Source organism: Saccostrea echinata, unplaced genomic scaffold (assembly GCF_033153115.1).
Source record: "Saccostrea echinata isolate AGI-Se365-2 ecotype Australia unplaced genomic scaffold, CSIRO_AGI_Sech_v1 ptg000009l, whole genome shotgun sequence".
Classification (NCBI taxonomy): Eukaryota; Metazoa; Mollusca; class Bivalvia; order Ostreida; family Ostreidae; genus Saccostrea; species Saccostrea echinata.
In genome coordinates this window covers 45,335,471-45,351,543 of record NW_026889758.1, presented here as the reverse complement: position 1 = coordinate 45,351,543, position 16,073 = coordinate 45,335,471, and the positions used below count along the sequence as shown (strand labels likewise).

The 16,073-nt window shown below is 33.6% G+C and overlaps 2 protein-coding genes across 2 annotated transcripts in view; one reads left to right on the top strand and one right to left on the bottom strand.

The window, feature by feature from the left end:
- LOC133182811 (uncharacterized) overlaps positions 1-16,073 on the bottom strand; it is a 70,013-nt gene that overhangs the window by 38,996 nt on the left and 14,944 nt on the right. The window contains exons 16-18 of the mRNA XM_061317656.1: positions 13,141-13,330; positions 10,433-10,635; positions 2,023-2,216 (exon numbers count right to left, since the gene is read on the bottom strand). Of these exons, the coding sequence (XP_061173640.1) occupies positions 2,023-2,216; positions 10,433-10,635; positions 13,141-13,330 (587 nt within the window). The remainder of the gene's footprint in view (positions 1-2,022; positions 2,217-10,432; positions 10,636-13,140; positions 13,331-16,073) is intronic.
- LOC133183805 (uncharacterized) lies at positions 8,682-10,291 on the top strand. Its single transcript, XM_061318710.1, has one exon. It carries the CDS (start codon positions 8,684-8,686, stop codon positions 10,211-10,213), a length of 1,530 nt encoding a protein of 509 aa, XP_061174694.1. The 5' UTR covers positions 8,682-8,683; the 3' UTR covers positions 10,214-10,291.

Sequence of the window (16,073 nt, the reverse complement as noted above, 5' to 3'; positions counted from 1 at the left end):
AAAATGATACGAAAGTATAGAATACTTCCCTAAATTTGATTTATACGACTTATGAACACTTACTTATTCCACCCACAAGTGCTTATTTATATTCTACATGTATATCAATTGAGCTTGTAATAATCATAAATTTTCTCTACCCAATCAAAGAAATACCTATCAGTTTTGCAGACGTGCAATTTTAATTACATTATTCATATATCAATCTTTTTTTCCGGACTGTCAGAAGAGTTCATATTCCTGCTGTTTCCAAGTAATGTTACAAATCAAATACAGTGTAAGTAAATGCGTTATTCATTTGGAAGAGACGTTCCCAAAACATAGTATCTGATTGGTCATCTGGTCTATATTTTTAGAAATGAAAATTTTATATTTCCTTTATAAATTATTTTCCGTACGTTCAATGTATCATTAATGAAGGAAGTGACGTTTATCAATTCAAATGTTTTATTTCATACAATCTTTTTCTGACGTTAATCTTCATTGATGAAGCTTCATTATTGTTTATCACTTCTCACTGAGTCTAAAATTTAGAGTTAAACACACACATTCTTTACACAGATGTGCAATTAGGTTCGGGAAAATCAGTTTATTAACATGAGATTGGGCCAAATATGAACACAAATACAAATATCTGTTTACAATATATTTGTTAATATTGATCATGAACAATTATTGCATGATTATAAGTGACAGACTGACCCTAGAAAACCATATTCTCCTCGATGGAAAAAGCTTCCCCCCCCCTTTTTTTTAAATGTATAATTTGTGTTATTAACATGCTCACGCTAACCTTCAAATTCATATAAAACTTCAATTAATTAATCATGAGATAAAAATGTTTGAAACTTACTCCAAACATCCAAATATTTTTTACAGTCTATTGTAGATTAGTTTCGTCTCGCAATGACGTGTGTTTCTGTAGGGACAATTCAAATTTGGATTGGTTCAAATCAGAATTGCTCTTAGTTGCAATTGCTGCTAATTAATAAACTTTGAAATTGAATGCTCTTGAAGAATACCAATGTAATTTTCTCTTAAGAGGTAGATTCTTCTTCCTCTGAATTTGCTCGTGTTCACCTTAACATTAATATAATAACTTCAATTAATTAATTAATTATGAGATAAACACGTTTGAAAACTCACTCCAAACATACGACTAAAACAAAATATAATTTTTAAGTTATAAAATGAAGTGGGAGAAATAGTTTAGTTTCGTCTCGCCATGACACGTGCGTTTCTGTAGGAACAAATAAAATTTGGATTGGTTCAAGTCAAATTTTTTTCTTTGATCTCTGTAGTGGTTTTAAATACAATTTGAAACAACCCTTTTCCCCATTCTACAGAATAAACAGAGGGAGAAAAGGATGTATAAATTTCTAAACACTTAACCAGAACTAGCTCAAGCTATCCACAGAGTGAGAGAGAGAGAGAGAGAGAGAGAGAGAGAGAGAGAGAGAGTTGCCTTAATGAACGAGTTGCCTTCATTGCTTTAATGAAAGTACACGATTCCTGTGTAAAATATTTTTTGAAAAAAATAAGAAAAAGAAAATTATCACAATCTTATTTTAATTGGTCTGCTTTACCTCCTCTTTGGTGATTTGATATTTGATTACAGAAACATGTTCACGTTTTGTTTCTTTTTTAATGAAGTACATGTAGTAAGTATTATTTACAATACATGTACTTATTTTTGTGTTTAAGAAATAAAATTGTTAAGCTATCAAAAGAATGTAAAAACATTACATTTAAGAAACAACCACTTTTCAATATACCATATATGGCAATAATCACTGATTGATTGCTATTTATTACCAATGATGTTACTGTGTTCACAGTGAGGACTTTGAGGGATAAAGTAAAAGTTCCAAAGGGTTCTCAGATCTGGGACAATGACATATTACAATTTTTCGAACACTTGACTCAACCATCCAATCAAATATGCCTGTCATATTGTTCTACGAGAGATATATTAAAATAGTTCCAAACTTGATTTTTCATGATTATCCACAGTATACATACCTTTTGAATGTTTTGCCTGATGTTTCTAAGATAAGACAACATATCTCCTTTTGCTGCATGCTCTACTATCAGACAGATTGGATCATTCAATGTGCAACAGCCCAACATGCTTATAATATTCTTGTGATATCCAATACCCTTCATTATTCGAATTTCCTTTAAAAATTCTTCCCTCTTTGTTTCTGATGATCCCTCTAAAACAAAAACAATCTTACTTATCAAAATTTGCAAGAAATCTACAGTTTTTATTTTATTATTAAAATAATCTAAGATAATAGAGTTATAGCTTGTATAAAGTAAATGACATCATTTCAGAGAATTCTGTTAGAATGTATTGGGTAGAAAAAAGTGTCTATTCATTTTTCTTTAATAAGAAAATTTAAAATGTTAAAACCAAACACACTAAACAAAACACAGTTGGCAGTAATTATTCAATATTTTGAATTAAAAAATAATAAAATCTATTCAACATTCCACATGGCAAGTCAATGAAGCTTCCAAAACAGTAATTGACGAAAGCTCGTTTGGGTGTTAATAACATCAATGTGATGAAAATGTTTATTAACACATTAATAGTCATGCCATGACTGCTGTTCACAATTAAGGGCCATCCATCAGCCTATGATTACAAACACCTGGCCCACCATTCATGTCGCTCTCTCTCCTGCAAACACGGGAGTCGATAAATCACACCTAACTTGGACACTTAGTATTCTGAACACTCTGTCTTCGATCTCATGAATGGATACGCCCTTGATGTATTTAAGAGTGTTAATATGTACGTCAATTTCCGGTAGCATCTCTCTCTCTCTCTCTCTCTCTCTCTCTCTCTCTCTCTCTCTCTCTGCGTCTTCATGGGTAGTATTTCAAAGATTCAATCTCTTTGCTTCAATTGTCTTTTTAAAAATATTTATGGATGTTTATTCACTAAATTATAAATATAACCGAGTTGGATTTATATATCAATTGTATACGATGGATATCAAATCTGAGATGTTTGCTCATGCATGATTGATGTAAAACTTGGAGCAAAAGAAATGTGATTAAACTTGAATCACCATTACTTGAGGATGCTTGATTTCTCGCTTAATTGCAATCTTATCAAAAGAATTTTTCTGAAATTCAGTATTTTTTCCACTATCATTGTGATCCATTCCCTATTTGAATATATTCAGGTGAAGGCATATCGTGCAACCTTTTTTTGAGAAGTTTCTTAAGATCGATTTTTAAAATAATGTGACTCCCTCTTTGGACATAATTATCAGCAGACTACTTATCTGAATTACACACTCTGAAGTCAGTATACCGATCCCGATTCATTTTCATACATCCCAATGCATTAAGATTTTAGTTTGCTGGTAAATGTATAAATATATATCATTCCGTTCGAAAGTACATTGTCATTAGAACATAAACTTGCAATATATGTGCTATTTATCAAAGCTCGTTCTTTCCAAATTGAAATAATTTACAATGTTCCGAGAATTTTTGATGAAAGTTCAAGGTCACTTGGACTATAACTGATATATTTTTTAGAAAGGTTTATGACAGTGAACGTGCTCAATATCTCAAAATTATCTCTCTATGTGCAAAGAATATAGCATATTTTAGCATTATAAACTATTTTGGAACGGAGGTCAAACTCAAGTTCAATATTACAAGGTTAGTTAACCTTGTTTGCGTCAAGCAATACATGAGGTAAATATTATATCCCTTCCTTCTGCAGTTCTCAAGGTATAAGACAGACGGACGGACACCGATGCATAAGCGTTGCTTTGCTGTGCATGTTACACAAAAAGAAACCCTTCGAATGAGAATTTCAAAACTAATACCGGTACCACAAAGGCATCCTCATTTAAATAAGCGAAAGTATACTTTAAAAATTATGGGATCTGGGACAGGAATGCATTTTTTCTTTTCTCTTTTTTTTCTGTTCCTATCACTCATTTGTTCGTTTATGTACCTCTTTTCTAGTTAGTTTCTTTGATCCAGACTTTGGGTACACTACTTTGGATCATTTCATTCATTTTTTATTGTGATATTTTGCCAATTAGCTCGTGTGCAAGTTTCAATGTATGATCAACTTAACCCTATCCTGGTGCCTGCACACCAGACAAAGTACTATGTATTTTACTATTTTATTAGAGGACTAGCTGCTTATTATGATACTGCAACATTTCTTTACCTGCTAAACGTTTCTAATGAAAATTTTTAAATATGTAGTTTCTTCGTGGGACCATTTCGATCCCACATTTGGGCAGGAACCCTAAACCAAGGGGTCATGAATTTTATAATTTTGAACTGCAATCAAGTAAACAGTTTGCCAGCTAGATGCCCATGAGAAAAGTTAGAGTTACTGCAAGCACCGAGTTCACAAAATGATACCCCCGCTCCCATATACGTATAATGGTAAAGTCCATTTTTTGCTATGGGAATCACCAAATATCAGAACATTAAATAAGAGGTCATATTGGCACTATGCAATAACGATTCCGTGAAAGTTTGTTTAATTTTATTCAGTCGTATGATAGGAATTGCGGATGAGATAGGTACCCCCAATATTATAGATAGAATGGCAGTGTTTTATGTTTTGCTATGGGAAACCCCGAATATCTGTCCGATTGAAACGAAAAATAAAAGGTGCACAGTGGCATCATGTACTTAAGATACAGTGAAAGTCTCATGAAATTTTATTCAGTAGTATAGGAGGAGCTGCGGATAAAAGATGGGTACCCCCATTGTTACAGAAAAATGGCAGTGTCCATGTTTTATCAAGGGAATCCACATATTTCTGTCTGATCGAAACGTAAAATAGAAGGTATGGCAATAAAATTATAACCAACTTAGCCCCAACCCGGACCCTGAACCCCAAATACAAGGGTATTTTGCAGTTTCGGTAAAAAGGTCATTGTTTACTATAATCAAGTCACCAGTTTGCTTGATGTCCATGAGAGCATACCTGTAAAGAAGTTTTTTTTTTGAAGGTTGCATTAAATATGCTGGCTTTCATTACATCCTTCATGTCAAAGGGAGGGAGAGACCATGAAATTCACAAGTTTTGTTCCCTTTCATTACCACCCATGGATGCTTTATACATATGCTTGTACTAAGACTGGTTGAAACTGGTTCAGCCGTTCTACAGAAGAAGCTGAAAACGTTCGAAAGTCAATCATAGCAATTGGTCACCTGGGTGACTTAGGTGACCTAAAAGTTTTATTATAGTAGATATATAAAGTGGTAGTTGTTTTAATTTTTTTTCCTTTTCTGTGAAATCAAGGAAGAGTTACCTCTCTTTTTGTGTGCATACTTTCTAAAATCTTACAATTTAGAATGTTAAACAAGGAGTAAAGCTTCAGACAGATCCCGTAACTTAATCATGCAAGCTATATCCAATGGTTTTTCTATCCTTTTAAATATATTTCTATCATTCACTGTGTTTCTTTTCACATCTAAATCAAACGCTTAAAATTTTCTATCACGCTTTCAAAGAAATCAAAAGGAAAAACCACGCTCGCAATGTTCAAATAGGAAATTTGCACAGCATTAAGTCTACTTTAACATTCAAAATAAATAAATCGATAGCTATATAAACTTTTGTGAGCCAAATGTAAACAGTGTACCCATGCATTATTTAAATGTTAAAAAGATTTAAATATGAATTGTAAATTCTATCTTCATTAAATGTATGAAAGCCATACATGTAAACAAAGATAACGTCTTGTATTGATAGGTGGGATCATGACATCAATAATAGATATTGATTCTACAGCGCTGATGGGACACAAGCATGTTTCGAGATGACTTTTGATTTAAAGAATGGCATTAACAGGTTAATTAGCTAAATAAACCCTTCTTTTGTGTTTAAAAGTTCGTCAATTGTATTAAGACGTTACAGGCGACTGGTAAAGTGTAAAATGAACTTGAATTGCATTGTGTATACGTTTGGTAATAGACTGCAAGTTAAACCTAGTCAAGGATCGTGCAAATACCTTGTTTACTTTTAGATATGATTGTGATCTGGGCTCCCCTTGTGTTTTACAACAAGTGATAAAAATCTGCGTTGTGTTAAAGTGTGACTATGTTGTCGTATTCAGGCAAACCAAAAAAAGTTACAACCTGTGACTTTTGTTCTAGTAATAATCGTGTAGAATGGATGTGTGTAGTCTGCGATAAAATAACTTGTGACCGCTGCAAAGCAATCCATCAAAAATCACGAAGGTATGGAAATCACAAAATTCTTAAAATTCAGGGAGCTGTAGAGGTTGTGATTTCAGAAGAAAAAGAAAAAGAACGAGAAGTGAGAGAAGTAACCGAGGCTCTTCAAAACGAGAAACAATTATCAATAGGAAAGAAAACATTACCAAAAGAAAATAAACCAAACAAGAAACTTTCTGGAAAATTGATCAAAGGTCGTCGATCTTTAAGTATAGACGATGGAGATAAGAAACCAGAACTTTCTGGAAATTTGCTTCCACAGGTAACTAATATAAAGATAGACAGCAGAGATGGGTCAACTTCCAGTGGGAGTCCAACTGCAGTGGAAGATATTCAAGACAGTGAACTAGGAGATATGTCACACAGAGAAAGAAGGCGCGTGGCTGAATTTTCTGACCCTTTTGTCAGTCAGGAAATGTGGCCAGGACTGAATGCAAATGGGGATTCCATGAAAATGCAGCAAGGTGGCATCTCTTTTTCAGGAATGAGCTCTGTGGAAACGCCTGTAAAATTAATGCAAAGTGGAGATAACCAGAAAGGAACAAGTCAAACATATCAAAGTAACACCAGTATAGAAAATGATCAAATAGCATCAAATATATTTGAACAGATTCCTCGAAAAAACCTGAATGGAGTAACATTTTCTTCATCTACCAAAGGTTCTAACTTTCTTGGAGTAAAAAGACTACCTAAAGAAAACGAAAAGAATGTTAGACAGGCAAGACCAAAAGTTCCAAAGCTAACCACAACTATTTTGTCGAATTTTCCAACACATCTGCAATGGATAAATGCAATATGTCCAGTAAACGAGTATAGGTGTTGGTTTGGAGATGTTACATCGAATTCTTTATTTCATATAGAGGTAGAAGACAACATGATATCAAAAACAACCGTTTTTGATTATAAAGTAACCGATATAGTGTCTTTGCCAAGTACAGAGTTAATGATATCTTACGAGGAGGGACAAAGTATAACCAGAATAGACAAGAATGGAACTTCTATTTCAGTTCTCAACATGAAGCCAATGTTCCCTCAAGGCATGTGTGTTTGCAAATCCGGTGAGTTGTATGTAACTCTATCGGGCAAGATTCATGCCCATCGACATCCAAAGTGTCCTGTTCGAATAATCAAGATGACAGTTGAAGGAGAAGAAAGAGGAAGACTCGAATTTAATTCTAAGGGAAAGAAACTATTCAGCTATCCACATAGTGTTATAGAAAATATCAATGAAGATGTATGTATTGTCGATATGCAAAGTGGAGGAAAGGTTCGTCTGATGGTGTTCAATAAAAAATTCGAACAACGCTTTATCTATGATGGCAAGGATAAAATGACTGCCGCTAAGCCATGCGACTTTGGTCTGGTTCGTAATGACAATTCTGGGCGTCTCTTCTTGTCAGATTTTGTTTATCATAGAATTCACATCTTGTCACCAGACGGACATTTTATCCAGTTCCTGATGACGACGTCAGATGGAATTTACTTCCCTTTTGCACTTGCCATTGATTCTGGAGGGTTTTTGTGGGTAGACTGCAAAATGGTTCGGAATGAAAACTCATCATCTCACCTTCTTCGAGTAAAATATGAATACTCTTAAATCTAATTTGTCATTTTTTCAATAAATCTTGGATAAGTTCACATGTCTTGAATTTTAGCATAGGCCATCTGTGGTTGATTTAATGACATAAAAGAATATGTCTCTGTAAATTTTAATTAGTTCCAATAAAATTCGCTATTGCTGTAAAGGCTTAGAAAGTTAAATGGAACAAGTATATCCTTTTTACTTAACATAATAAAAGACTAAATATTCTTTGCTGTTACGTTATTTCTAGATTATTAATGCATGTATTTGAAAGGTATGAAATGTTCTGAGAAGTTCATGTTGCAAAGATAAAAGGTCGTCTTTAACTTAGTGTTGAGGTCATAAAATCGTTATGATATGTTCAATAGTGGATGGAATGTATTTTTTTTTTACTTAATTGCTTTGGATAACTAAAGTTATTATAGTTAGATCATAAAATTTTATATGAGATTATCTTTATTCTCAATATCCCATGAAGCAAAGAGATGTACCTGTACTGGGAACCTTAAAAGACATCTACGGTATTTAAAAAGTTTTTTTCTCATAAAACATTCAATGTTCAATATATGGATAAAAGACACTGCTTCATGTGTCTTGCATTATTGGATAGTTCTCAAAACACTGATTAGAACAGCATTAGGCATTTAAAAATGGTGGAAATTACTTGGTTTGTTTGTCGTTATATCTGTTATTTGACCGTCATTGATTACGGTTAATGTTAAACTATGAATGGTGCAAAGGTTCACTTCCCTTTACTTTGAGTCGGTGGTCGGAAATTAAATAAAGCCCCTGATAGGAATAGTCTAGTTGTTTGGCAAAAACTAAAATTTATGCGGGTGGAGAGGGGATCGATCGTTTGGAAATATGGCGTCCAAAAAGTGGAAATATGAATGTACAGGAAAGAATCATCCAAAGAAACAAGAAGCTGTATTGTTCTGTGGGACATGTAAGGACAATATCTGCGGAGATTGTGCTGTGTCTAAGGAGCATAGAGATCATGCTAATTCCTTCCAGAGTGTTGGATGTCAAGAAACTCAAAGTGATGAAGGCAAGAAAAAACAGTCCGCAAAAGAGATTTATAGTCAACTCGAGCAAAAGATTGTAGAGCTAAACGAGCTTAAGAAATCAAGGCAATTAGATTTCTCAAATTTAAGAAAAACGGTCAATGATCGATTCAAACAGATTGAGCGGAGATTAAGGGATGAAAAACAATTGTTGGATCAAGGACTGAGTACAGAAGAAACTTTAGATATTTCTAGAGTTGATAATCTTGTTGATAAACTAGCCAAGAGAAAGGATAAGATCCAATCATTAATGTCAAGTCTAGAGTCTGAAAAAAATGCGAAAATTGTTGCGAAAATTGAGTCAAACCTAGAAAGAGAAGTCGATGCAGCAACGATTGATAAGAAAGAATCAGTTGAGTTCCGACAACTTGCCCTTAGCGAAGAAAACAAAGAAATCATCCTGGGATGTTTACTTTTTGATGCAGCTCCTCATTCATCCTCTGACTTCGAGGGATTTTTGCTTCCTGAACCTGAAGTTTTGTCCAAATTTCAAATCCGTTTAGGTAAAATTGAAACTGTTTGTCCAATAAATGATTCTGAGGTTTGGATTGGTTATTCAAAAACCGATAAAATATATCTACTGGAAGAAAAGGACGGTCGAATGCGAAAGAAGGATCGATACCGGTTAACAGAGTTTCAACCCATAAACATCTCTGTTTTATCGTCTGGCGATCTCATTTTTTCCTGCGCAGGACAGGCTATGATAACAACCATGAATAAGTTGTATGAAGCTTCCCTTTATATAGATACATATCATCTTATTCCGTTAGGTCTCTACGTCAACGAAAAGGACGAGATTCTCGTGTGTTTACTCAACGATTACAGCTACAATGTGAACGAAGCTAGCGTTCGACAAATTGTCAAGTATTCTGCAGATAGAGAGAGGGCCATGGTAATTGAAAAAGATATCAATAAACAGAAGTACTTTACCATGCCACAGAGCGTGATTGAAAATGTTAATAGGGACATCTGCGTGGTTGACGTCATTGGTTTTCATGAGGGCAGGTTGATTGTCTTCGACAAAAATGGCGGGAAAAGATTTGTTTATAATGGACGGCATACGACAGATTCACCTCAATGTGATCTTAGTGCTATGACACATGACAGTAAAGGGAACATTATACTGTCGGATGAATACTTCAACAGGATACACATATTGACAAAAGATGGGAGTTTTCGAGGATTGCTAGAGATTGGAAAAGCAAACAATATTTTTCGGCCATTTGGAATTCACTGTGATTCAATGGATACGATATGGATTGGGTGCAAATGTTCTGAGAATGATGATGCTTCACAACTAGTGCATCTGAGCTGTCCTCTTCCAGAATAAATGTTCTTAAGTTAAATTTGGAATTTATGTTTCAGAAACATCTTGTCAAACCTAACACTGCTCAATCGATACAATTTATTTTAATATCGTTCACTTATCTTTCATATTAAAATGTACTCATTCACAAGTTTAGTAGAAACATAATTTATTGAAATTAAAATGTATTTAGTATGTTTGCGTTTGTTGTTGTGGGAGAACAGTATGTAACAATTTTCATACCTTGCATCAATTTGACCGCCACTGGCACATATGTTTTCTTTTTCACGGGATCAAACGGTATTGTAATACCTCTGTGTTGTAATATGCTTCGGCTTACACGGCCTTTCAAAACATAACCAAACGCACCGCTCCCCAGCATCCGGCCGATGCGAACACAATTATGTGGTATCTCCCATTTGTCGGCAACAACTGTTAGAGTAGTTCTGTAAATAATTTTGATATTATTTTTGTCTTTTTTTTAATAACTAATGTAAATACAGGGTGTTTCATAATATATGTTACATTTTCAAATTTAATTATTTTACTTACCTATCATATTTCTATTACAAACTATATATCATTTTAAACATCAAATCCTGCATTTTTGTTCCATGTGAAAAAGTCAAGGAAATCATGGTATTACAATGATAAATTGTTTCATAAACGCTAATGTCATAATTTGAGTATTTTTCGAAATGGACGTAACTTATCAACATATTGCTGAATTGTAAAGATGTTTTTTTCAATACATGTGGCCAATATTCAGAAGTTGATGAAGAAAAAAAATTCGAAAAGAATGAAAACTTTTTAGGATGCCTATCAGATGGCTAGTAACAAAATTAGTGGACAGGGGGACGGGCAATATGTGATAACTGACACGGTACTCCAGAGAGCCGAAGGATTTCAAGAACCGAAGATTTAATTGGTGAACTGGAGACTCTTAAATAATTTAGCAAACTCCTGAGTAAAGTGTCAGATGGATGTTTTCAGAAATTGATGCTGGCAATATCAGCATTGCCAGCATATATTGAACTTTGAAATATGATATACATGTAACACTATATAGCTATCAGCGTACAAAATTTCAATGATGCAATACCCCAAGAAAAGAGTTTAATCTCTGCATTCGCCAATCTCAATCAAGCCTTTTTTGTAGGGGTTCTTTAGGACAGGGTCTACAATCTTAAACTACAGATACTGTGTGAGCTGCAAAACGCCCCATAAACCTTCAAATGAGGAGTGTCTAACAAATATGTCTGACAAGGTTATACAAATTTCGAGAAGAAATTTTCATTTGTAGTTGAAATAGTGGAGATCATTAAGAACAAGTAATTTGGGCTTTTGACGTTGTGAAATTCAACGTAACCAAAATGGCATAATTTAGAAATTTCGCTAATTTTCATTACTGTTTGAGATTTCGTCAAGTGTTTAATATTTTGGTTGGTAATTACACATAATGAATCTTATGGATACATGCACCAAATTGATAAAAACACTTGTCTGTATCTTTTTCTTGTGTTTGTCAAATTGAAGATTCAAAATGTAACATATATTATGAAACACCCTGTATAAACAATACACCAAGGTCATGCATGGTATGATGACTTTCATCATCAAATGGTATTGGGATTTGAAAGAATAATATAAACAATTTTTAATAATTCTTTGATGCTATTTGACAATTTTAATACCTTTTTAATAACTATTGATGTTTTTGTTATTCTTCTCTGCTTCTTACATAACCTAAGGAATTATTGAATCAGAACATACTTCAATTTTAAGTTTCGCAATGCGACACTCAGCATTGATAAAATGATGTAACATTAAAGCTAAATTACGAGTATAATATACATTTATATCCATTTAATCCATATTCAGCATGACTCAAATGTCTTGGTTTCATGAAAATTAGAGTTCTTTTTTTATTTATTTAAATTTTCTAGTATTAAAGTTAAAAAGTGAAGAATTTACTATGTTTCAAACCGACATTTAATGGGTTACACAAAGAAAGACAAAGCAAAATGACATTTCAATTAATATGTTGCTTTCAAAAAAATCTTTAATTAGTCAAAATGAGTAACATTAAAATTTTGTATAATATAAAACTGATTTCAATCAAAATAAAATCGGATAATCGTCATATTGGTTGTAAAGCCTCAATTACTTGATCATAATTATATATATGCTTCCAATTTGATGAATGGAAACATGTTTTATCCTGAATTCCTTTTATTCTTGTTCTTCTCATGTGTCCGAGTCGAAGCCTTTTTTATCTTTAAATCTAGTTATGTGACTGTACCATTATAAGATGATAATGTGACCCTGTCATGAATTATGACCCTGACTTCTTACCTCAAGGTCCAGTATTATTATTTAATTCTAATTTATTTCTATTCGTTGTGGATTCATAAAACAATATTTTTTTAGGTCATTACGAGTCACTGATCATATGAAATAGAATATCATATCATAGACGTTTCAGAATGATGAAACAAACTTCAGTGATATACATAATACACAGAACTCCATAGCTGTACGAATGCTCTAACAATGCTTCATTTCAAGGTTAAAGGGATTTATGTGGGTAAACTTCTTTTACGAATATCCTTTGTGGATTTTGGTGTTAATTTTAGGTATTTCATTGACAGTTAATTGCTCATATATACCTAGATCATCGGCAAAAGAATCCGACCGATATGCTCTGAAGATCTGCAATAATATTATGCAAAAGAGACTAAAAATTTGCCAAATATCATTTCCTCATTGATTTTGTTAAAGTCTTTTTAATATATATTTACAGTCCAATATCTCAAAGAGTCAATCTTGGTAATGACGCCATTCCTGAGCCAATCTTTCCTTTTTCGATGCGATTTTGAGCATAATTGTGAAAAGAGCATATGGGTCCATAAATGTGGGATTTTTACATTTCTGTATTGATGTATACGTACGCAGTGAGCATCGCCCTTTCAATCTGGCTGTAAGCGTTGTTGGGGTTGGAATCGCCAAACAACAGGTGGTTGTCTAAAGATGACATTTTCCTCTGCTTATTTCTCTTCAGTGTATAACACAACACAAGGAGAACAACAAAAAGCACTACAGACAACACAACAGCAATAGCGATTAACTCGTCTCGGTGGTCTAGAAAAGAATCATGATAAAAATGGGAAGGGAAAAATTAAATGATAAACAGCTTTAATTTGGTAGATATTTCAACTGAAAAGATGAACATTCCACATTCTTTGGTAAAGGATTCAGGCGGAAGAGGGGAACATACCAGGGTTTTTTGTTTGTTTTCATTCATTTTTTTGTTTTGTTTTGTTTTGCTGTATGTTTGTTTGGTTTTTTTAGGTGTGCCGCTAAGACAAATCACCACTGCCTTTTCATATATGTCAAATCTTCATACTAAATACCAAGTACCTATATCCACAAACTGTATATGAAAAAAATGTAAACTAGTGAAATATATTACTAGGATTACTTAATCTGTTGTAATTTTCTCCAAATTTTGTCACATATTTTGTTACAGATAAAAAATGTACAAGAAAATAGGTTTAAATACTTTTTTAATCAAAAAAAATAAATTTAGTATCTAAACGAGATCTACGGGCGTATTTTCCAAATTTTATTAGACGTTTTGTTAGAGATAAAATACACAAAAAATATGTCTGAATTTATTTCTTAAAACTAAAAAGTTAATTTAGTGTCTGAACAACAACACCTGGCTTTACTTCAAGCAGGTGTCATATTCCATCGGCACATTCCTATAACCTAATGAATAGAGTACCGATTCAAAACGCTCTCCCCAAATTGGTTAACATTGAAATGTTTTTTTCTTCAATTTCTAGATATGAGACAGCTGAATTACCAGTATACTTTGTTCTAGATAAAGGACACAATAAATTCCTGTATTAATGCAGTACAAAGGCTTCTGGTCAAGATCATTCTTTATACGTACAAAAATCTTATCACGAAGAGTCATGATATGACCATCTTAATTCACGAATTGGGTCACTTATTTATAATACAAGGCTCTGGCCATTTGAATGTAAAACATACAATAAATACTCTTATCTTTGATGCATGTTTGGCGAGAAATTTTGATTTTTTACTTTCCATGACCACTGGTGTGACCACCTAGATGAGAAATCCTCTTAACCTTGCATAGGGAGCTAAGGATAAAGCACGAGTATAATGAATGTTCTGTTTCAAAGATTTCGCCACGTGCATGGCATATCATTCACTTTTCGCCTTAGCTTTAAAATACAGGCCTAAAAAGGTAAAAAAAAAATACTACGGCGAATTGGAATTATATATAATTCCTTTGTAAAAATAAAATTGTCAACTGATGAGATGTTGTTTTACTGATCAAGAAACACAGTGAAAAAGCAATATGGAAATGAAATGAAAAGTGAAATTACATATTTATTTAAACATTAGCTTCTATAGGTATCAAATGCTGGGTCAGGTCTCGGGGTTGATACTTATTCCATTAGGTCTCGCCACTTAAAACCCAGAGGTAATGTCCATCGTCTGATTCACATGCCACACCTCCTCGTGGAGAATCAGGAAGAATAAGAACAACGACCGGTCAGAGATACTGTATTCTGGAGTAGAAGATGGAGAAGGACAATATCGTGAAGGTATAGCAATTATACTCCAGAAAGGTTTGAAAGTCTTTGATAGAATGGAAGACAGTCAACAACAGATGTTTAACAATGCAGCTTACAGAAAAACAAGTCAATATGGCACTGTTTCAATGCTACGCTCCCACTAACGATGTGGATGAGGAGACCAAGAATGCTTTTTTACTAACAGTTACAGCAGGGATTACACAACACACCAGACCGTGATATTAAGATCATAATTGGCGATATAAATGCTGAAGCTTGAGCATATAATAAACTACAGAACAGAGCACAGGGAAAGCATGGTTGTAGAACCATGAATGAGAATGGAGAAAGACTTTCAGATTTTGGAACCACCGACAATTGGAAGAACAATGTTTCCCCATCGAAACATTCATGAAAATGAAATGAAAAGTTTTTTCCCCATATGTGATGATGAAGAGAGGTAAGGATGCTGATAATGATCATCATCTAGTAACGGAGTCTATCAAACTTTACCTTCGTAGCACAGTAGCATGATATGAAAGAAATTTGATGTCGACAAACTTAAAGACAGCTAAATACACAGTGAATTCAACATCACACTAAGGATAGGTTTGACGAGCTGCAAAACCTAGAATTAGAGAACAGCATATTATCAATCAATAAGAAGTGGTGGGAAAATATGCAAGCTCTACACTGAGTCTAGTGAATAGTGTGTTGGATACAGGCAGAAACAAAGAGCAAAGATTTGATAATGTCTAGAACATAGTGAATAATTGGCTTAAGAATAGTTTCCCAAATAAAGTAAATGAAGGAAAATCTGCGAGACTCAAAGAGAGACACCAAGAGGAATACAATGATTTACAGAAAGAAGTGAAAAAGGCTCTACGCCATGAGAAGAGAGATTACATTAATGCCGTAGAACAAAAGCAGAAGAGGTAGCCATCAGAGAGCAAGGAAAGCCTTGTCTTTATGTTGCTTCTGAGTTCTTTCTAAGTACGTGGCCAAGCCATTTCCATCGTCATCCATCGGCACACTATTGGCACACGTTAAGAAGGTCCTGGCTTGAGATGGTATTAGGCAAAAATATTCTAAGGATCTTTCTCAGGGACTTTGTATGGAATGTATATTTTTTAAATACTTTTACGTAATTTAATTTTGTCCAGAAGATGTATTGGTTAAATCTTCAAACAGGTTGTATGTTCTCAAGGTATTCAATGTATAATGAAGGGATATTGAGCAATTTTGAATCATTTTAAAGCAGTTTAATACGC